This window comes from Hibiscus syriacus, unplaced genomic scaffold (genome assembly GCF_006381635.1).
Source record: "Hibiscus syriacus cultivar Baekdansim isolate YM2019G1 unplaced genomic scaffold, ASM638163v2 tig00116989_pilon, whole genome shotgun sequence".
NCBI classification, from domain to species: Eukaryota; Viridiplantae; Streptophyta; class Magnoliopsida; order Malvales; family Malvaceae; genus Hibiscus; species Hibiscus syriacus.
In genome coordinates, this window is record NW_024063508.1 from 4176791 (window position 1) to 4201111 (window position 24321).

The 24321-nt window shown below is 33.2% G+C and overlaps 1 protein-coding gene across 2 annotated transcripts; it reads right to left on the reverse strand.

Moving 5' to 3' along the window:
- Nucleotides 1–10202: 10202 nt before the first annotated feature.
- Nucleotides 10203–23792, reverse strand: LOC120193184 (E3 ubiquitin-protein ligase KEG-like). 2 transcript variants are annotated; one of them, XM_039195758.1, is made up of 16 exons: nt 22757–23792; nt 20657–21019; nt 20311–20541; nt 20022–20144; nt 19589–19925; nt 19337–19494; nt 17379–17536; nt 16518–16639; nt 16225–16359; nt 15006–15130; nt 14741–14845; nt 14412–14645; nt 12752–13085; nt 12432–12620; nt 12006–12311; nt 10203–11760 (listed from the first exon to the last, which is right to left on the reverse strand). In XM_039195758.1, the coding sequence occupies exons 1-16, from the start codon at nt 23563–23565 to the stop codon at nt 10525–10527; spliced, it is 4965 nt and encodes a 1654-aa protein (XP_039051689.1). In that variant the 5' UTR covers nt 23566–23792; the 3' UTR covers nt 10203–10524. The 2 variants fall into 2 exon arrangements, with proteins under 2 accessions (XP_039051689.1, XP_039051688.1); XM_039195757.1 differs by having other exon boundaries at nt 20022–20147.
- Between the last annotated feature and the right edge of the window lie 529 nt (nt 23793–24321).

Genomic DNA, 24321 nt, shown 5'->3' on the forward strand with positions numbered 1-24321 from the left:
GTCAATTTGATTAATTTAGAAATACTTATGCTAATAATTTGTTGAGTCATTTGAATTTTTATCATTCCTATGAATACAATTATATCTATTAATAAATTCTAAAGTTTATTTCCTCTAAATTTAATTTATTTGAGATTCAATTTTGAAAATTCAATTTAATGGATTAACATAATTTTGAAATAAGTTAAAGATTTCTGAATAGCACTTTAGGTTAATACTTTTAAAGGCATGGAATACAAAGTAAGCAAATTATCACCATCATAGAGTTATTTGGAAGTGGAACAAGAAGAAATATGTTCTCAATTGGCAGATTATGAATATAGCCCCTTTTCAGTGTAGCAGCATAAAAATGCTTCGAATCTACAAATTATGGCTCTACATCGAATAAATACTGTGATATTCCAATCCAAACATTAACTGGAGCAAGTGCCACGTTCTCATAGTAGAAATAAGAAGACCTAATAGCATCTTCTGGAAGTGTTCTTTGAGTTATCTGATCTGATTTGGTATGAACCCCAAAATCAATCATTGGATTTGAAAGATGAATTTGCTTATAGTAGAAATAAGAAGACCCAATAGAATCTTCTGGAAGTGTTCTTTGAGTTATCTGATCTGATTTGGTATAAACCCCAAAATCAATCATTAGATTTAAAAGATGAATTTGCTCATAGTAGAAATAAGAAGACCCAATAGCATCTTCTGGAAGTGTTCTTTGAGTTATCTGATCTGATTTGGTATGAACCCCAAAATCAATCATTGGATTTGAAAGATGAATTTGCTCATACTAGAAATAAGAAGACCCGATAGCATCTTCTGGAAGTGTTCTTTGAGTTATCTGATCTGATTTGGTATGAACCCTAAAATCAATCATTAGATTTAAAAGATGAATTTCTCATAGTAGAAATAAGAAGACCCAATAGCATCTTGAAGTGTTCTTTGAGTTATCTGCTCTGATTTAGTATGAACCCCAAAATCAATCATTGGATTTGAAAGATGAATTTTCTCATAGTAGAAATAAGAAGACCCAATAGCATCTTCTGGAAGTGTTCTTTGAGTTATCTGATCTGTTTGTAGAACCCCAAACAATCATTAGAATGAAAGATGAACTGCATGATTGTCTTCATTAAGACTTATTTTCAAGTTTCTTCTGCTTATTCCTTTCCCAAAAATCATAGCTCAAGTTTTGCCTTTTCTTGTAATTGGGATCATTGCATAATGGCTTCCTATCTTTTACAGGAAGAAGTGTGTCAGCAACCTTAGCGATTTGAGCAGCACATATAAAATCTGTCAACTCTGCAGTTGATGAATCAGGATCACGTCTCTATGACTATTGAAGACTTAGCATTTGAGTATCCCATTTTTGTCAAGTATAACAGTTTACTCTCTTCATCAGAATCAGAATTCAGGATTTCCTAGGTATCAGAAGAACTATTAATATCTGTGAAATCATCTTGAAAGATCACTTCATAATTAGATGAGTAATTATCAAAATCAACATGTTACATAAGTACAAACTTTTCAAGAGCCTATGCCATTGAGTTTTGTTCTCAAGGGGGTTTTGACATTATATCTACATCTACATTTTTCAAAGATGATAGATTCTCCGATTTGAAGAAGAAAGATTTATTGAATTTCTACATAACTAAAGAAATACTAAGTTCACCAATTTGAAATAAAGATAAACTTAACATTCATGCATCATATTTAGGCATTTGCAAAAATAGGTGCATTTTCATTCATTTTATCCATGTTAAATTATGACAGAAATTTCAAAGATTTTAGCAAAGATTTAAATCCATCATTTAATGGATCAACATTTTAAGTCAGAGTTTATAATGAGATGAACTCATCTGAAAAAGGAAGAAGAAGTTCATAATGAGAAGAGCTCATTCAACCTTTTGCTCATATCCATCACTCGATGGATCAACATTTCAAGAGAAAGTTCATAATGAGAAGAACTCATCTGAAGAATGAAGAAGAAGTTCATAATGAGAAGAACTTGTTCAACTTTTTGTTTGAATTCATCATTCAATGGATCATCATTTCCAGAGAAGGAATTCATAATGAGAAGAACTCATCTGAAGAATGAAGAAGAAGTTCATAATGAGAAGAACTTGTTCAACTTTTTGGTTGAATTCATCATTCGATGGATCATCATTTCAAGAGAAAGTTCATAATGAGAAGAACTCATCTGAAGAAGGAAGAAGAAGTTCATAATAAGAAGAACTTGTTCAACTTTTTGTTTGAATTCATCATTCGATGGATCATCATTTCCAGAGAAAGTTCATAATGAGAAGAACTCATCTGAAGAAGGAAGAAGAAGTTCATAATGAGAAGAGCTTGTTCAACCTTTTGCTCAAATCCATCACTCGATGGATCAGCTTTTCCAGAAGGAGTTCATAATGAGAAGAACTTATCTGAAGAAGGAAAAAGAAGTTCATAATGAGAAGAGCTTGTTCAACCTTTTGTTTAAATTCATCATTTGATGGATCAACATTGCCAGGTAGAGTTCATAATGAGAAGAACTCGTCATCTAAAGAAGAAGAAATTCATAATGAGAAGAATTTGTTCAACTTTTTGTTTAAATTCATCACTCGATGGATCAACTTTTCCAGAGAAAATTCATAATGAGAAGAACTTATCTGAAGAAGAAGAAGAAGTTCATAATGAGAAGAGTTTGTTCAACCTTTTGCATAACTCTATCACAGAAGGAGATATATCATCATCAGCATTTCCAGAAGGAATTCATAATGAGAAGAACTCATCTGAAGAAGAAGAAGTTCATAATGAGAAGAGCTTGTTCAACCTTTTGCATAACTCTATCACAGAAGGAGAAATATCATCATCAGCATTTCCAGAAGGAATTCATAATGAGAAGAACTCATCTGAAGAAGAAGAAGTTCATAAGGAGGAGAATTTGTTCAACTTTTTGCTAGATTACATCACAGAAGGAGATAAATTGTCATCCCCAGTGGAAAAGTTCATAATGAGAAGGACTAATCCCAAAGAAAAACTTGTTCAATATTTCTAAATAAAGTCAAATGAAAAAAAAACTTATTGTCTTTTCGTCTTTGCTCTATTCTTGTTAACACAAGAATGAGCAAAGAGGGGCAGCTGAAGACACTATATTTTTTTTACATTTAGTTTTTTTATTTTTTATTATTATTATTTATTATTATTACTATTATTAATATTATTATTTATTATTAATTTTATTACAGGCCCAAATTACATAAACCGGAGCCCAATTACAAATGGGTCCTGATGACCCAAACTGGCCCAAACCCATCAGGAAACCCTAAACCTAATTTAGGGTTTATATCATCTAACCCTAGCCGCCTCAGCATCACAGCCGTTGGATCTGAGAGATCCAACGGCCCACACGCATCCAGAACAAACCCTAGGGTAATGATACCCTAGGGACCACGCGGCCGCTGCAGCTACTCCCACCATCTCCACTGCTGCCATGTCTCATCGAAAGCTTCCAGAAGAGCCACTCCAGCCACACACATGTCACCCCAACGGTGAGTCACCACTGGAAGTTTGGTGACTCACCGAACAGTCCTCTTTTACCCAGTTCAATGAACGTCTCGACGAGGCTATAAAGCCTCGGTTCACCTGCAAACAGAAAACACGACAGCAACCCAAGAGAAAAAAAAAGAAGAGCAAACAGAGAGAACACAAAACCCAAAACCATCAAAAGATCGAAGCAAAAATTGAGAGAAGCCTTACCGAAGAAGCTGCTATGCCATCGGAGTTCATAGGCCGCCGTAGAAGCAAAATACCGAAGGTATTTTTTTTGTAGATCTATATAAATAGGAGATATTTTGTGGGAAAGGGGGGTCTGATTCGACTGTAGATCATCCCGATCTATGTTTTGAGAAATTTTAGAATTTTTCGGCCACCGATAACGGTGGCCGGCGGCGAGGAAGGTGGCGGTAGACGGCTGCCGCCCAGTGACCGGCTTCCCTCCGGTGAGGGAAGCTAGAGAGAAGCGAGAGAAATGATATTTCTCTTCTCTAGAGACAGAAGAAAAATGAGAGCTGGTCCTTCGGGCCAACCGTTTAGGGACTTAAATACCCCTCCCCGAACGATGCCATTTTGGGGAGGGGTCTGTCTGTAATTAATTAAAAGTTAAACCCCGTACGCAGTCCAGTAACTTTGTAATTTTTCATTATAGTCACTGAAATCAAATTATGAACTTTTTAATTTGATCTCTTAATGTTATTTCTTTATAATTTAGTCACTGACATAAATATTTTAGACAAATAACCGATTTAGTCCTTTAATTCTAATTAATGTTATTTTAATCCCGAGCATGTTTTAATTTATTTTAATTTGACATTCAAATTTAATATAATTTTATTTTAGTCCATAAATTAATAAATGAGTAAAATAACATGTTTAATCCCTGTAATTTTAAATAATTAATTATGAATTAGGTATTTAATGCTATTAGTTTATAATTTAGTCACTAATTTCAATTTTTATTTATATTTTTTTTACAAGTTTTATATATAGTTTTAATTTTATTGTTAGTTATATGTTAATATGTTTACTTTTAATTATTACTACTATTATTATTATTATTATTTAACCATAAATATATATATTTATAATAAATAATATGTATTTTATTTATTAAAATCTTAGTTAATTATTTTAACTTATTTTAATCCTATTTTAATATTTATTATTTCCAATATTAAGAAAGGGCAGTCTTAAAATAACTGGATGTCCATTTTCTGATATTAAAAAAATAAATAAATATCTTATTTTATAAATTATATATTAATTGTTTTAATTATTTATTTATTTTTTAATATCAAAGAAAAGAGCTGTCTTAAGGCACCTAGAAGTCATTTTCTGATATTTATAAATAAATAAATATTTTATTTATAAATATATATAAATTAATATATATTTTTCATAATTATAATTTTAAAATAATAGGATTATAAATTAAATATATTTTGAATTTTTAATTTCTAATAATAGAGACAATTTATAATTAAAAAGTATCAATTTTGGGCGTTGTAGGGGTGCTTATCCTTCCCTAAACGTAACTGATCATGAATATCTTTTTATTGTTAAAAAGAATGAATTTTTGGTTAAAACGCAGATCAGTTTATCTTTTAATCGATGTTTTCTTAAAAACTTTTTTAAAAGATGATTTTTAGGTATTCGACCTATCTAACCCAAAAGGCCGATGGCGACTCCCAAAATATTTTTTAAAAAAAATCAAAATCATTAATTTATTCACATCACTTTTCCCGCCAAGTAAAAATTCATGCCCGGGCGAAAACTGGTTACGACAGGAATAGACAATGAAATAAACTATGTAGACTCTCAATAAGAGGTTGCTAAAAGTGTTAGTGTTTGAGACATTCCATGAGTGGTTCTTACATCTTATCATCCTTGGTGGTTTTGACAATCGAGAGGTAAATGTTCTACCCTCCATACTATTGACATTTAGTGGTACCATTACTTTGAACACGATAAAAGAATTAACTTTACCCAAATTATTTTTGGTGACTTAGTTGACACCGTTAACTATCTCACCTCTAAGAAAATAGAGTCTCTTATCTATGGTTTTCTTCTAAGTCACTTCTTTGTCAAAGTTATTCTTAATGTTAACCATGATCCCGCCATCTCCTTGACCTCAATTATCGATCTTAGATCCCTTAGAAAATCGAGATGGGAAATGTCGGCAACACTTGGTAGAGAGAAGAGAAAGAGAAGCACATTAGTATTTCATCCGGAGCACCTCCAGCTCCACCGCCTCAGCCTCAGGACAATGACGAGATGCATGATGTTGATAATATAGTGAATTGTTTACCTAATGTGTCTCCTCGAGTTGGTGGTGAGGATGCTGGTGAGGTGTATCTCCCTCCTTGTCTTTGGATGATGATGGAGACACTGACTTGCACTTTGCGACCGTGGAGTCTCACTTCACTGTGATGCAATCTCATCTCACCGGGATTTCATCCCACTAGTTGGCAATTGAGTCTCATGTCACACAGATGTCCTCCCAACAACTCACTCTTCAGTCAATGTACATGGATTATTGACACGACTTTCACGCTTGGTTAGACAATATGACGGATCGGTTCGACATAATGTCGAGTAGAGTTGATGCTCTTCCTCGTGACTTTTCGTCATTCCATACCTCGTCTTCGGATGTCAACCCTTCTTCGTCATCGGATGCTTGATCGCTTTTGTGTCTTGTTGGTTGCTTTGGTAGACTTATCATTTTAGTTTGGATATTTTGAATATTTGGGTTGTTTTCTCATACTTTGATTTGACTTTTTATGCCTTTGGATGATTTTGGATGTTGCTTTATGAATATTTATGCGTATTTAGATATTTTGTGAATGTTATGGATATTTATGCATTTTATGTTTTGAGACATGTTTACTTTTATTATAACCATGTTTATATTTAAGGATGTTTTTAATGTTGATTAACCTTATTTGGAAATTTGATCTTCATGGCTTACATTTGTACATCTTGCTTCTTTTTTAACTTTTTTATTTAACAAAAAGGGGAAGAAATGTTAAAATAGGGGAATATTTTTTCAAAAGAATCTCAAAATTTTTAATTTTTTTATTATATCAAAAGGGTGATTGTTGTAACATACTTTGATATTTTGATTTACCAAAAATAATTAATATTTCTAATAAATTTTAAGATTATATTCGATTTAGTCATTCAAATATATAAATTCTTTTTGAAGTCAAAAACTCCCTTTTATTCCTTACTTTCTTGAAAAATTGAGTCGTGTAATGGAAATAATTTTGAAATAATTTTTTCAAGGGTTTCAAATTTTAATGGAGTCAAAAATCATTTTTGAGCACAACAATATTGATACTAGACGAACAATACTGATCTTGTTAATGTGGTATGCAATACCAATGTCAATGCATTGAAAATACACAACAATATTGATATTGCTCAAGGAAGTATTGGAACTTCTTTGGTTTTACAAATTCCAATATACAAAATTGGTATCGATACTGCTACAGTTCAAATATTACTTATAACAGTAGTATCAATACTCTAAATGGCAGTACTGATTTTGTCCTTACGTTTTTGAAAATGTCAAGTTTCAGTAAACAATTTTCGTATCGATACTCATCTAGTATTGATACTACTTATAACATTAGTACTGATACCCTAATTGAGTAGTATCAATACCTAAATAAAAAAATAGTATCGATACCTCCTATTTCTCAACGATTATATTTTTTGTAATTAATGCATGTAGTATCGATTCTCCAAGCACGAGTACGATACTTCAGACGTCTCAACAACATTTACTTCTGGAAATTTCATTCTTAACGACTCTATTAATTCTCATAACTACCCAAATGGCTAGAATTAAATGAAGAGATATAAAAACAAGATTGCAATCATATGTAATAACAATGGATCACAAAGAAAGATTAAGCAATCAAATAGAGTCAAATCCAAGTCATCATTCTTCAATATTCCTTTTACTTTCAAAAAATACTCCATTTGTATTTATTTTTCCAAGTGTTCTTATTTGTTTTAGAAATATTTTTGTGAGATTTTTCTAAACTTACAATTTGTATTTTTTTCTTTAAGGCGATATCGCAAGATTTGTGGTATAATTCTTGAGAGAGTTATAAGGTTGCACCTTATCTTCAAATATTGCTACAAATTATTCAATTTTTATTTAAGCTTTCATAATTTTTAATTGTCAATTCACCCCTCAACTATCTTATTTATTCGATTGACTAAACAAAATATAATTTTTTTTGGAGTAATTTAGATATAAAATCATTGTTCAAGTTTCTATTTGATGTTTTAGTAGTAGTTTATGATAAAACTAAATATTAACCATTTTGTTATAAACTGATAAATTAGTGACCTATTTATTATTTTTGAAACTTTAATGGAAAAGTGAGATCTTATTTAAACATTAGTGACCATTGGTGTAGTTTACCATATAAAATTTTACCCATTGCAGATCCTGCTTGGACCAATCGGATTCCTAATTAAGGGATAAATCCCTATTGTTTATGTGCCTGCCATCGGAGGTGGCGGTCGTCACTACCGATGGATGATGGTCATTCTCAAGGGAGGAGAAAGGGTTTTCAGATAAAAATATTTTTCCTTATTTCGATTTTAAATGAATTTTTAGAATATAAGGATTTTATAGTCGTATTAAAATGGTGTCATTTTTATTGTCATTACTTAGACCCAACTCCACATCATTTAGGATGCGCAAAAATTCTAAAATTCATGATATTCATTCTAATTCACCACTAATTTTATAGGATAAAATTTACAAATGGTTGTTAAAATATATCAGAATTATCCTTATGAACATTTAACTTTTAAAATTTATATTTTGAATATTAAATTTTAATTTTTGTTATAAAATAGACACAAAATCATTAAAAAAAATATCTCATTTGACAGTTCAATTATAGCTAAAATAATTTTACTCTTAATTTTAATTAAAATAATTCTTATTAAATTCCTTGAATTGAAAATAAAATAGATATAGATAAAATAAATATCATCTTTTAATTTTATATAATAAATATTAAATTGTACCATATAAATTTAAAAAATTATTTTATACGATATTATAAAATTTTAATTATTTTTAATTTTTTTTAAATAACAGTTAAATGTTTAAATCACATCATTAATAAAAACTAATTTTATTATTTGATAATATACATTTTTGGATGTCAAAATTATATATTTTTATTTTAAAAATACAACAATTAAATAAATAATTAGTTGTAAAATAATTTTTGCTTAATAAAAAATTAATTTTATTGTTTGATAACTGAATTTTTTGAAAATATTTTTTTTAATTTTAAAAATAATTTTCAGATATTTTAAAAAATTCTAAAATTTCTAATTTTTAGAACTACTACTTAAAAATATTGAAAAATATTAAAGTGAAATTTTAGTTATAATTGAGGAGCAAATAAGTTATTTTTATTAATTTAGTATGGTATTCACCCCTTAATAACATTTAACGGCTGTTATTTATCTTTTAACAAAATTTAAAGTTTAATGTCTATTTTGTAACTTTTAAGAACTCGATGATAAATAAAATCAATTTAAATTTTTTTATGACTATTTATGAATTTTACCCATATTTTATATTAGTAGTGTTCCAATACATATCATCAATATTGCATTTCATTGACTGTCACTCATCCTAGGTTGCCACTCCAAGTCTCCAACCCAACCTAAATCCAAGAGTATATATGTATATTTTTATTGGATTTAGATTATTTATTATTTAGTCCTTTGTCTATTTTTATTAATACAATTTCATCCTTTTTTATTCTGTTTTATTTACATTTTTTCCCTTAATGTTATATTTAATGCAATTATTTATTTTGTTTATATTTCCACCTTTCTATTTAGCATTTTGTACAAGTTGATCCTCCTTTATTTTAGTTTATTAATATTCTAATTTGATTTATTTATATTCCGGCTAGTTATTTCAATTTAATTTACATTTTAGTCTTATTTCATTTTAAATATCATATAATTTAAATTATACCAATGCTTATTTGTTTTCTTTATATATATATATATATACATATAAATTTTTTTTTAAATTTATGTGTATTTATATATAGTTTCATATTCATATTTTTTATTGTATATCCATCGATTTCTAACAAATTAATTAACTAACCCAGATCGGATAATGTAGAAGTCCTTTATACAATACACAGTGGCAAACATAACTATTTGAGCCTAGAACCTATAAGAACACCTGCACCATATTAAACCTTTCCTCACGAAAGTTTGAAATAGTAGGGGGGGGAAAGATATATATCTTCGACTATAGTTTGAAATTAAAGCTTTTCTCACGAAAAAGGACAGAATATGAAATTTTTGAAAAAAGTTTTCAAGAAGTATTTGCGTCGAAAATTCATATTAACATGTGCATATGCCAATATAACCGTCCATGCATATGGAAAAAAAAGCATTCTTGTATTAAACATAGTTCAAACCCGAGTGCAACATAAAAACTAGTACCAACTCTGAAGATCAATTTGTACAAAAAAGAACATGTAATGTAATAAATGATCATATTAATCTCTCTCTCTCTCTCTCTCTCTCTCTATATATATATATATATATATATATATATATATATATATATATATATATATACCTCAGAGCAAACTAACAACATCATTCATCTATGAGATTACATGACCTAAAGCTACTGTTGTTTTCATTTGGCTGCTTTTTGTCTATAATTAATTAACAGTACGGCAGGCAAGGCAAGCCAGGTTCTCTTCATGCTCTGTCTGTATCCATCTCTCTACTTATAACAATAAATAATCCTGTAATTAAATCTCCAACTGCAGTCTGGATAATAGTGTTTCGAGCAACAATTTTTACGAGATGCGGTGTGGAAACATACTTACCTCCCTGGCTTCTCTAATCGAGCTGAGAGGTGAAAACCCAGAGCCTCCAAGCTTCAGGAATGAACATAAAAACCTATGTAGTTCATGAGATGCTGTTCATGACAAAACTGTCATCAAGAACAATGTCAGCAGGATCTCCAATCCAAGGCCTCCCTTCCCTCCATTGAAACTTAATCCTTAGTTTACCATTTGCATCAACCCCAACCACCTGCCCTTTGCTGGCGCGAGTCTCCATCCCCCAACCCCACCTCGGGGTTACAAGTCCCTCTCGAATCCGCACCTTATCACCAACTTTAAACGACCTGACCCTTTCCATCTCGCAAGCCTTACAAAGCCATAGCCTTTCCATAAAGCAGAATGCCACCCACAAGTCCTCATTTTCCATTCGATGCACTACCCCAATGCTGGATTGAGATACCTCTCCCCAGTGGTGAGTCGGGATTGAAACCGATGGCCTAACCCGAACCCAATCCCCAATGCAAAGTTCATGTTCCTTTACCAGCTCCACTTCTGATGGATCTAGCATCCAAGTTTTAGAGCCAACAGGAGTGTATATTCTCAACTTTCCATCGGCATCTATCGCTGCAATTATTCCAACATTTGTATGGCTATGACCTGACCAGCCAAATCTCGGCTGCTTCACCGAGAGCTTTACTCTCACCTTCTGCCCTACAATGAGTCTGTCCACTTTTTCAAGATGGAAAGTCGGTCCGACCCATCTTTCCTGCTCCCCGCAAAATGCGACAAGTGTGCTTCCATCCCATTCATCTCCTTCATACCCTATTCCTTGTACAACACCAACACTACCAGGACCAATGGATTTCCAACTGCTAGCATTTACTCTCAGTTGCACCCATTCTCCCACTTCAAACATTGGCTCTATTTCGAGATCTGCAGGATCTCCTCTCCACATGCCTGGCAAATCAAAGAAAGCAACTCTCACTTCCCCATCAGCATGAACGCTAGTAATAACACCCCGTGAATCAGGATGAGTCCCTCTCCAGCCCCACCTTGGCTCAACTAACCCAGCTCGAAACCGAACATGTTGCCCAACTTTATAGCTTGGGATCTTTTCTACATCTGAGAAATGGGTACTCCACTTCCCTTTCCGGAAGCAGCATGCCAATTCCAAATATCCAGTATCCTGAATACTATGCACTACTGCTAAATTCTCTTTCCCAATAGTATTCCAGTCATAACTTGGTCTAGTACCAAGGCTTGGCTTTGAACGGACCCAATCGCCAACTTCAAATCCTGAAAGCTTTTCTGCATCTCCAGGGGAAAGTTTCCACAAACTATGCCTGCCAGAAACCCTCACCTGCAAAGAAAACCACTCCGTTACATATGCAATCCCCTAAACACTAATACAATGACAACGCTGCTCCAACGTGAACCTCCAGGAAAGCCATTCAAAGAATTCAATGGGGATAAACGATGAAAACGAAAAATGAAATTGTCAAAAATATGGACAGGTAAAAAGATTAGGCCAGGTTACTTGTTTCCAAACAGAGATAAAAAGAAATGGAAAGAACAAATTGGGAAAACATGAGAGAGCACACTTACATTCAATGCTCCATCCATGTCAATTCTAACAACTTTTCCAACAGTTGCTGGAGTTTCGTTTGACCAACCTAGTCGTGGCTGGCTGACAGAAGGCATCACATGAACTTCTTCTCCCACTTCAAAAGGAGGCACTTTCTCCACATCAGTGACTGAGCAACAAAAAGGCTTGCTTCTGAAGCAGAATGCAATGCCCATATCACCATCATCCTCTAAGCTGTGAATTATACCAATGCTGTTACGTGTAATGTCCTCCCATCCATATTTTGGGGAGGATACTGAGGCTTTTACTCTAGCCCAATCCCCAACCTGCTCGTAACAGGAAGCATATAGGATAAAGATTCACTAAAATCCTCAAGTGTCTGACTAATGGAAAAGCCCTTAATGGATAGTCCAGTGACTACATTAAGAAAAACCACAGGTAATTACCTTGAAATCCTCAACTTTTTCCATGTCAGAGGGATCCGCCTGCCATGGGATTGGTCGATTAGGAATTTCAATCATAAGAAGTCCATCAGTCTCTATCTCACTAATTCTTCCAACACTATGATGGGTCTCACCACCCCAAGCATATCGTGGTTCTGCAACAGACCGCTTCACACACACATTGTTACCAATCTATAAAATCGAACAATATATTACTTTTTCTTTGAATCCAAGACAAGTTTCAGTTAAAGAGAAAAAAGTGAAGTAAATCGGAAAGATTTATCAACACCATTGACAAAGAAAGTTTGAAGTCTCTTGTATACCCTGAATGGAGTAACGGGCTCAACTTCCTCTGGTTCACAATGCCAAGGATTTGGAAGATAGCTCAAGTCCAACAATAAACTACTATCTGGTCTAATACAGTATACGATACCAATGCTCCCAGGTGTGACAGATCCTAATCCATGCTTTGCTGTTGTAAGGGTAGGCCGAATACGAACCCAATCCCCAACTTTGAATTCTTCAACTCTTTCCATTTCTGCAGGATCAGCTTTCCATCCTCGAGAAGCTCCAGGAAAGCCAACACGTAAAATTCCATCATCATCAACACATAAGACAGTACCAATACTGTCTCGAGATTGACCACGCCAGCCAAACCTTAGGATAGAACAAATCTATTCATTAGCTCAAACTAAACTGAAAAAGCATACTAGTTATAAATGATCAAGCCAGTCTATTCACTTAAAGCATTGCAAGCATGCAAAAGGCAGAAGTACAACTTCAACAGTAGATTAACAGACTATTTTACTGGCATTTAATGTGTTGAATAAGATGAATTGAATGATCAAGAGCATTAATCCTCAAGAGAAGTCATAATGGCTTCTGGTCTCTTGCATAAACATTGAAACGATTGAGGAAGCAAGAACCCTTTCAATTTGTTTTTGACAAGGAGTAATTTCAGGCAAGGAAGTATCCTACGCACACGAGTACAAGCCTATCTTCTGAATAATAGAAGATCAATAGTGTCCAGTATAGCAATGAAGTTCAGCCAATGGAACCAAAAATACAACATATGAAATTGAACTTCCAAAAAGCTTTTACGAGTAAGGTAATGCATTTACCTCGAGACCTATTTACTTTCTTCCAACACCCCCCCCCCAAAAAAAACACGCACACACGCACACACGCAAAAGACAAAAATATAAAGGTTGATCAACTGCATCAATATTTGTACAAATTTAGCAAAAGGTTTTGATATTGTTTATTATTTGCCTTTTAAAATTAAAAGGAAAGAAAACATATACATGTACATAAAGCAACATAAGACATTATAGCACCTTGAACCACACCTACAACAGGAAATAAACGATAGGTAAATAATTGAAACATTATACTGACTTTATCACCTCTTACTTGGGAATACCTTCAAGGAAACATCTTCATGTATTTATACTAAGGGGCTGTTTGTTTACTTCAGAATGATTAAGCGCTGAATGATTCAAATGCTGAATGATTCAGAGGCTTTGAATGGTTTGGTTCTAAATGTGACATGTTGTTTGATAACTGGCTCTGAATGATTCAGAATGTACTTATGTGCTGAATCATTCAGAGGTGCGAAACAAACGCGCTGAATGTTGAACGGTTCAGCATTCAGCGCTGAATGGTTCCATTAAGAGGCAAACAAACAGCCCCTAACTTTTAGATATATGATTATGAAGATTAAAATGATCACAAAAATATCATCCTAACCAAACTATAATGCTCTTACTGTCGTAAGATTAAACATACACTATCGAAATTTGACTCAAGTTTTCAAACACCATGGAAGTAGCAAGCAACTTCCTGGAAAACACCTAATTGTCAAAAGTTTTACAAAGTTCCCACTACAGGTAATAAAAGGAAAAGCTTATGGCTTAACATGCTGCCCTCTATCCATGCCAAAAGCCCAGTGAACTACAAAATAAAAACTAAGCTTGTCCACACCTGGGCTCTTTGACATCTGCTCTGAGCTTAACATGTTGTCCTCTATCCAGAGGAATCACTTTTACAACTTCTTTCACCAATATACGAGCCGACCCTTCACAAAAGGACACAATAAGGTTGTCTCTGTCCACCACATTTTGCACAAACCCAACACTTTTATCTCTTGCACCTTGCCAACCATATGTAGGTTCAGTGATTCTTCTTCGAAACTTCACCCAATCACCCACTTCAAATCTGAGTAAGTTTAAGAACTCAAGAAGCATCATAAAATGAAAAGAAAAATTAATCGAGTGAATGCAAAATGATGTAATCATAAGCCTTCTCCTTACACTGTAGGAGATAAATGAACTCCCCTATCCGTTAATGCCTCCATTAGATCTTCAGAAATCCATTCACGGGGAAGTGTCTCCAAAAAGTCGCGTAATGTCTTGCCACTGTCATTAGTGTATTAACACCGTGTTAGTAACAATAAGGACCCAACATATAGATTCTACAGGGTAAAATGTGATGCCCAAAACAACAAATCAAACCAGAGAAGAAGACATGCATTAGTTTGAGAAAAGAAGAAACCAATAGCAATTAATCAGAATTGACCTGTGATTTCGAACTTCAACAGCAGCATCAGGTTTTCTCAGCATTACAATGAGCCACTCAAGATTTTCACGTATCATTTTTGCAGTATCTGCTGCTATATGGAAAGCATTATCGCCTTCATCACCCTGGTGATGTGTAAAGTCACGTAATAAGTGACAACAAGAAGAAAAGAATAGTGCATGCTGAGAAACTCCAATTCTCATTTTTTCCTAAGATATCCTTGTTAGACAATATTGGAAACTTTTTCCTTACAACACCCTTGTTAAACCATATTGAAACTTATGCTTTTCTTCTCTTATGTCTACGTTATCTCAAGCCTAAATTCCACTTTTATTTTAACATAAACCATCATTCAGAAAAAGCAACTTGGATTGAATGACCATTTGATAGATCTAAAAAAGACAATCACAAGAATCCTTTTTTCTCCAAATTACCGCATAAATACATAAATATTAGATACATGGTTGCTCCTTATTTTCGATCAATGCTTCAACATTTAGGCTACGGTTGGTGGGTGCTCTGGGTGTTTTTTTGTTGATGTTATTTGTAGCTTGCTTTCAGTTTATTTTCATTTTTTTGACTAATTGCCTTTGACTTCCTATAGAAAAACGAAAATGCCAAATAACAAAAGCTCCAAGGGAACAGAACCTTAATTATTTAATGAAACTATGTTGGAGACAAATCAAACACTTAAAAATGAACCACTATGTGCTGTGCCATAACTTTCCAAATACAAGAGAAAACTAAAAAATAATATGAAGTAAATATAGGTCTTTGCTGACTCATGTCCGGTACGACGTAATGGAACAGATTGAATTTATTACTTTTTCACCTAACCAAATCAAAGTCACTAAGAATCTTTCTTCTTGTGGCTTGAAATTCCTCATAAGCAGCACAATCACAAAGTAGAGAACTACTTGAGAGCCACTATAGAATATCTTTAACTTGGTTTGATCAAAGGTATCTTATTTGAGTGCCAGACTGAATAAAGGATTCTTCAAAAAAAAAATTGACATGCAAACCCCAAACTACCAACCAAAAATAAAGCATAAACTCCTGATACAGTTGATGCGTAAATCATGCATACATGAGGGGATATATATATAACCAAATACTGATTTGCTTCCTAGCAGAAGGTTCACAATCCGTTAACCTTATTTTGGAAAAGACAAGCATAAACATGACATGGCAAAGAATTTTAGGTCATTGAAGTAGACACCTGTAAATTACAATCCGCCCCAGCAGATAAAAGCAATCCAACACATGATGCGACCCCTCTGGCCAAAGCTACATGTAGGGGTGTTGTATTGTGCATATTTCTGATGTTCACATCCACTCCAGCATCAAGAATTATCTGTTTATCAGTTTGGAATTAGGTAGGAAACTTGTATAGAATCAAAATCTCACTGAATATAGGTTTTCTCATTGTGCTGACAAGTGAATGGGAATCAAATTACCGAAAAAAGAATAACAAATAACTGCACCTCAAAAAAAGGAAGCAGTGTAACTTACTTTTACCAATTCAACATCATTTGCCATAGCAGCAGTATGCAATGCTGTTCTCCCATTTTGAGCATTTTGGGCAGTAGGATCTGCCCCAGCTGCAAGGAATAGGCGCACCAGTTCCCTACCCTCTACAAGCAGTTTTATGAACAATAAAATTAATTACTAACGAATAAAAAATATTCATGTGGTTAATAGAAATCGGACACAAAATTGCCAAGTAAAAAATTAAACCAAGTTACTGTAACAGGCCTTCAAGTAACAAGGGTAGTAACAAAATGGTTCAAAGGTTTAGTATTTGCAGTTTGCTTGAAACAAGGATCAAGATTTAAGGGCTAAAAGAAGTACAGGAAACCATCTAAGACCATGAAAGTGACAAAGGATATAAAATATTTATCAAGTGAAGTCCTAGGAAAATAATATCTATGAAGATTCAAATACTATTCAGTATCAAAACTACAAATAGGATTCAAACAGGAAACTAGCTAGTAAACATGTAAAAAGGTAACAAGAAGCCAAAGCACACACGCATGAACTCCAAAAAGATTTGGCGAAAAAGAACTCTTTCAATGTATAGCCAACAGTCAATTCATGTAGAAATTCCTATTCCATAATAAAATCCAATAATTCATAACAAAGAATAAACAAAAATATGAAATGCCACATTATAGCCTTTTATGAAATGCTACATTATAGCCTCTTAAGTAAACAATATACCTAAGCCTGTTTAGCAATTCATAGAAAATGTTAACAGCATAGCTTGAATTAAAGAGGTTGTGAAGAACAGCTTTAAATTGAACAGTGACAACTTTCAAGAGTGAAAATTCAGACTGTTAACTAAAAGAATACGAACCAAGAGTTCTTAACTACCTATTTCGTGATCTTTCTTAAGAGCAGCAGCCATACACAAAGCAGTACCAACAGGACTAGGAATATCAATTGCATCAGCAATTTCTTCTGGTGATGCAACTTCCACCCACCTTTTGACAACAGCCACATTCCATGTTGCCACACACAAATGCAAAGGTCTAGTGACAATGTAAAAAAAGAAACAACGCATTAAGCAGCAGGAAATGGTATGAAAAATTAAATGTCAATAACTTATGGTAGTCAAATATTATAACAAAAGTGCTATTAGCACAGATAGCAAAGAGGTTAGAAAGGTTGAAATCGGTTGGTCTATATCATAATTTTCCATTTTTTAACTTGAGGCAAATTTATGTTTGCAACCCAAAAGAACAAAAGTAAGAAAAGGGTATGAGAGAGAGACAGTGATAAGTTGAGATTTGACAACAAATCCAGGAGATGAAATGAAGAAATAATTCCCAAGACTTTTTTCTTTCTCAATGAATTACTTTGAGGGTCCGTTTGTTTCATGGAAAACAAATTTCGAAAAACGAATTCCGTAAAATGAATTACATTTTCTGGAAATTGTTTTACGATGTTTGGATGATGTGTAATTCATTTTTCACTGGTTGGACAATTTTTAATTTTTTTTATTATAAACATCAAATACAATAAATAATATTATTTATTAATAAAATAATAAATAATATTATTTTTTAAAATATTATACCTATAATTTTATAAATAAAAATATTAAGATTATCATATTTATTAAAATAAAATTCTTATAAATTATATTAATTATTTATTAAAATGAGAATAATATATTACTAATTATATCAATTACTTATTAAAATAATAATATTATTAAAAATATTAAAATTATAAAAATAAAATAACAATATTATATTATATTTTAAGGAGTATATTTTACATATTCAATAATTTTATAACATTAATTTTATGAAATTAATAAATAAAAATTAATTTCATTATTAATTTATTATATATTATTAAAACAAAAGTATAATATATATATTATAATAATATAATAATAAAAATATTATATTATATTATTAAAATTATTAATAAGTATAATTTAATAATTAATATTTTTATTCAAATGATACTAAAATAATATATTAATATTAAATATATAAATAATAATGTTTCGAGTTTTATATTTTCAAGTAAAAAGTTCGTAAAAATGACTTACGAAAAATCAGACCGCAAGTCATTTTCCAAAAAAAGCAAAGGAAATACAATTGATCAGGTAAATGAATTAAATTGACTATCTATTTTCCGCCAACCAAACCCTGGTAAATGAGGAAAACATTGTTCGGAAAACCAATTACAGAGGAACAAACAGACCTTGAATGAATATTTACATTTGGGTCGTGCCCAATCTTCTCTAGCCATATATCCTAAATCAGACCTAAATTCAGTAACTAAGTATATCAATAAAGTAATGTGAATCATAAACAATTTTAGAGATAAATGCACCTACCAATAGATGACTGGATTCATATACAGGCACAATAATAGAACACAACCCTAATTGTGCAAACATAATAGAGAACAGTGATTGTTCACCAGTTATCTGTCCTTGCATTAGACTATCCAAAAGTATCAATGATTATTGAAAATTTCAAGTTTATCTTATCTTGAGGATTGTTCAACATTTAATTAACAGACAACATGTAACATATAAAGTGTAACGTGTTTATAAAAAGAAAACAAAAGCTGCAAAAAAAAAAAAAAAAATCAGCAGCAAGTATAAATTGAAGAGGAAAAGTATCTGGAATCTGGTTATTTTTAGCCTAAAGTTAATCAAGCAGGTTTGTTTCACAAAGCTAAATCACCGATTTGGTTCATGGGGTTCCAGACTAATTAAACAGATAGTGTAGTGCTCATACGGATAAAGAAAGAGAAATAGAAAATCAAAAACTAAGCACACTGATGGAATGCAGCTTAGTACATACGTCAGATTTTTGGAATTCAAGATAGTCATGGATGTATATCCTCCATTTTCTAATATGATGAGGGCACAGTCCGTATATTTCTTGGCCACAGCTCTATGAAGCACAGATTCGCCTTCATCATCCACACCATTAGGGTCAGCTCCAGCCAATAGCAACTCCTGTTACACATTTAGAGACACAAACCAGATAACTCACTATTAAAACAAGCAATACAAATTAGCCATATATATATACAATTAACATAAGACCTACACGCATGCAGTCAGGTTGACCATGGTATGCACAAACATGGGCAACAGAAGGACCTAAGCATTCCCTCAACCTCGATTGAACATCAGCACCTCTCCTAATGAGAGCAAGGACGCATTCTGAGGATCCAGCAGCTAAAGCAAAAACAAGAGGAGGATCCCCATCCTTGTCCAAAATATCCACATTTGCCTCTGAATACTCCAATATTGCCTCCACAAGTTCAGCACTACCTCGCCTACAGGCCAAGTGGAGAGCAGTTTGCCCATCAGCATTCTCTGCTTCTAAAAGTGAAGAAATTGAGCTGCCACTATTTCCAGTTGAAGCATTTGCAAGAAAATATCTGCAGAAACAAAGAGAAGGGCATATAAAATACACAAGAGATATACCATTCTTAGAAATGACAGATAAGTACATATCTTAAATTAAATGCACTAACCTCACGCCACTCACATCTCCCTCAGTAATAAGTCGATGCAGAAGGTTAGGATTATCAGGTAAAACTTCCAAGTCAGGCACAGCTGGTGGCTCCACAGCATTTGGCCCAGGAAATCTGGCAAAGCTACCGCGCATACACCAATAAAATTTATTGAAGGCTATGAACTAATTTCATGGACAGACAAAAATGAATAACCAATGCTAAAAGAATCTGCTGCTTTTAAGACTACCATTAGATTTTATTAAGAAAGCACAAACAATGATAAATGAAGAAATAATAATTTTCATACTTATCGGGGCTTGCAGGAGGGCTGCGTGGTATCTCTTGCAAATGACGGAGGAATATTGCTAACATTGCATTAAATGTTGGTCTTTTTGATGGCTTGAACTGAAGGCAATCACCAATCATCTTCCACAATTCCCTAGGTAACCCAACACCGACTACACTTGCATATTGTGGAGGCAATTTTCGAGCCTTAATAACAGCCCGATAGATTTCATCTGCACTTAAACCAGCCCAACTGCATAAAGAATTTCAACTTGTCACAATGAAACCATATCATTTATCAAAACATGGAAATACGTACACAAAAGAAACAGAACAGTAAAATAAAAAAAATGAGCAGCTCCACATACGGAATGGAACCAGTGCACATTTCCACCAATGTACAACCAAAACTCCAGGCATCAGATTCTGCCGATATGCCTATCTCATCATCCCAGAACAGATTGAGAGACTTCTTCACTGGCTCCCAAGCCTCTGGGGCAGTGTAATGTGGGCTGAGCATAGTGCAATCCATGCATGAATGTATCTTGGAGGAATCACATTCTGCTCTTGTTTTCCGGCAAACAGGTTTCTTCAGAATTGCAGCAAGTCCATAGTCGGAAACAACGGCATGACCATTTGCATCAAGAAGAAGATTAGATGGTTTTATATTCATACAAACGACACCTGCTGCATGAAGTTCTGCCACCCCTCGTGCAATATCTGCTCCGTATCTAAAATTAGCAAACACTCGTTAAATCATGAAAAATAAAATTAAGAACACATGATAAAAACCAGTTATCCAGATGTCAGATAAGCAAAAGGCAAGCATTGCAAAAAAATAGGGAGAAAAAGGTTAGTCACATACTCATGTCATATGTGATTTTTGGTCACATATTAACATCAAAGGTGATTTTAATAAGCCAACAAATAGGATTAAAAGCAAACAACCTCAACATTGGAAAAAAGTACATAAAAACAATGGAAAATCATATTTTGTGCATAGATACACCAACTCTGATACCAAAATTTAAGAACTTTATGTATAAAAACATTAAAAAGGGCGAGAAAGGAAGCAACACATATCTTTCCAGAACATGATACTATTGCATTAAACTCTCTATGGTCAACAAAAATGTAAGCTTCATTCCTCAAATCAATCCACTGAATTTGACATTGACTTTTCATATTATCTGCCTATCTTCTTGAGCTTTTTTACAATTGCATCTCTTAATAAAATTCAAATAAATTTTACCAATGTCTCTCCACTAGAAACAGTATTAATTCCACCATTTGTCCCAAAGAAACCATTCCCTCCTAAAAATTATCATGGGTTTCTTTGGAAACTTCACTCATAATGAAAACTTATTGATTTATTTGCATATCCTGTCAGTTCATAATATCACCAATCAAACAAGTTATAAAGGCACAAGAAGTTAAAATTTTAAAACTAGAAAGAAAAAACAAATTTTGTTCAGCCCACTATACTCTATCAGCAATGTCAATCACAAATTAAATAAATGTTGTTGAAGGAAGAGGGAGAACGAGGGAGGAAAGAAAGAGAGCAAATTATAAAAGTCAAGTGGCCTATCATGAAATTGTCAAAAATGTTTAAAGCAGCAAGAGAATGCTATTCAGTTAAAACTGGTAAACATCATTTGGCAAGACATTAAAACTTGAAGGAATATCAACTAAAATAAAGAGATCATAGGCATCAGTAAGTTATTATGTGCAGATAAGGAGTAGAAGATTCATACACAAATTATATCAAGTCAACAAGCACTTTGACAAAGAATTCTCAATTAACATGTTAGAGTTTAAATGTTCTATTCCTTCAATGTCTGCACAGCATCTGCACATATTTGTATGAAGTGAAGGTAAAGAGGAAAGCTAAATATTTGAGATATCGACCTTGGGCTCCATTGTAATAGATTGATCATCCTACAATCATTCCAATAAGGTGTAAACTTCCATTCAATGTAAATAAATTAAATCTCCAATGCAAGAAAAAAATATTAACTAAAAGAGACAAAAATTCACTACATCTAGCAAGTTAGCTTTTCCTACTAAATAATGCAATCCAACATATCGCAGCAACTTCCCACGCATCAACGACAAAAAGAAAATACACACGGAACATAAAGATCTGCCCTGCATGTGCCTAAATCAACAAAAACCAACATTCTGAACACAGTAAAGAATATCACAGTGCGAAAGCTCAAACCTTAAGGTTCATTCAGCATCAAAAACAAATAATCTCGGAACATATCACATTTTCCTCTTGCCAACAAACAACCTATCAATCTTATGTTTTGTTAACAAAGAGAATAAGATTTAGAACGCCATCTAGCAAAGCCAGCAAAATTAACAATATTTCAGACAATGAATACCAAACAAAATATCATTAAAAGATTCAACTACAAAAAGAAAGAAAGAACAAAAAAAGGCCATGTTTAAAATAGAAACAAAACCTTAGGACTTGCTCCAAAATAAGTCTCCCTTCATTATTGAGCATTGCAGATTGAATCGATCCGTGACACCTGTCCATAACAATCCCCAAACTACTCTCTTCCAACTTAATAACTCCATGGAAAGTACAAACATTCCGACACCACATTGATGTACGCCTCAAACTCTCAAGTTGACCATGAACCCATTCCCCATCCATACCTTCCATGGCCCCTACTTTCTTCACCGCTACCTTATGCTTACACCGCCTTCTTCCACCGCCATAGACTCCACTAATCACCGCCGCCCAAGTTTCCACCCCTGCTCTCCCTCCTTTCCCTTCCCGTTTTCCTTCTATCTTCTTAACCAACTTCAGTTCCGGATGAGCTGTCAGTTCAATCACCAGCCCGCATTCCGCGGTGGCGGCAGTACCACCAGAACTAGAAGCGTGGGACCCGCGGTTAATCCGACCACCGGCCAAGTCATGGAAGAAATCCCCATTCTCACCATCACCCTCCCTCTCTTCATCATCGCCATCTCCTTCATCGTCCGTGTAATCGCAATCGAAATCGTTCCTCGGGTTGGACCCAGCTGAGTTACTGTTCGAGTTGAGAAGGGCTAAAATCCCATAGTTTTTCTTCAAAGCCAGAACAGAGTTACCGACGAGGGACACGTGGCGGCACCGAGGACAGGGCAAGGAAGTATCCGATGAAGCAGAAAACATTCTGGAAAGACACTCTTTGCAAAACCCATGGCCGCATTGAAGCAATAAAGGAACTCTTTCTTCCTCGTTATACCGCGTTTGGCAAACTGAACAACAAGGTACCTTCATTTTTTCCCCTTCTTTACTTTCCCAGAAAGTAAAAACAGGAAGAAGAAGAAAAATCTCAGGAACTAAACAGGGGATTTAACAATATCAATAAAAAAGGATCTTTTTGTACGAAACTAATCAAGAGAGGAGAGGGACTGACAGAACCAATAAAAGGATAATGAGGGTTTACAAAAAAAAATAGAAAAATTAAAAGAAAAAGAAAAGGGGAGAAATTGAAAGAGGAAGAGGAAGGAGAGAGGATTTTTAAGAGAGAAGAATTAAGGGTTTTATAAGGGAAGGATTTTTTTTTTAAATAAAAATTGGGTTTCAGTTTGGCTGCCCAGAAAGAGAGTGTTGAAGATGTTTGCTTTGGTGACTTTTAATTGAGTTCCAGATGTTATTATCACTCTCACCAACCCTTTCCTTCTATTTGCTTACTTCAAATTTTTTTCTTTTCTTATTAATTAATTTTAGAATTTTATAATTAAAGAAAATATATTTATATTTACTTTTTTTATTGTAACAAATTTAATAAATAATCACTACACTGATCTAGTGTTAATTATTTTAATAGTATTAAGTAATTATAAGGTAGTATCATTTATAATTTTTTTAACTATCGATAACAATACACCTTACAAACATATATGCCTGAATTCAAGACCTTAAAATACAATAATATTTTTTTAACTACTTCAATCATTCAATAAGCTTTAAGAATATTAATTACTTTTTTTTAAAAAAGTGATATTTTATAAAAATAATTCAAATTCAAAC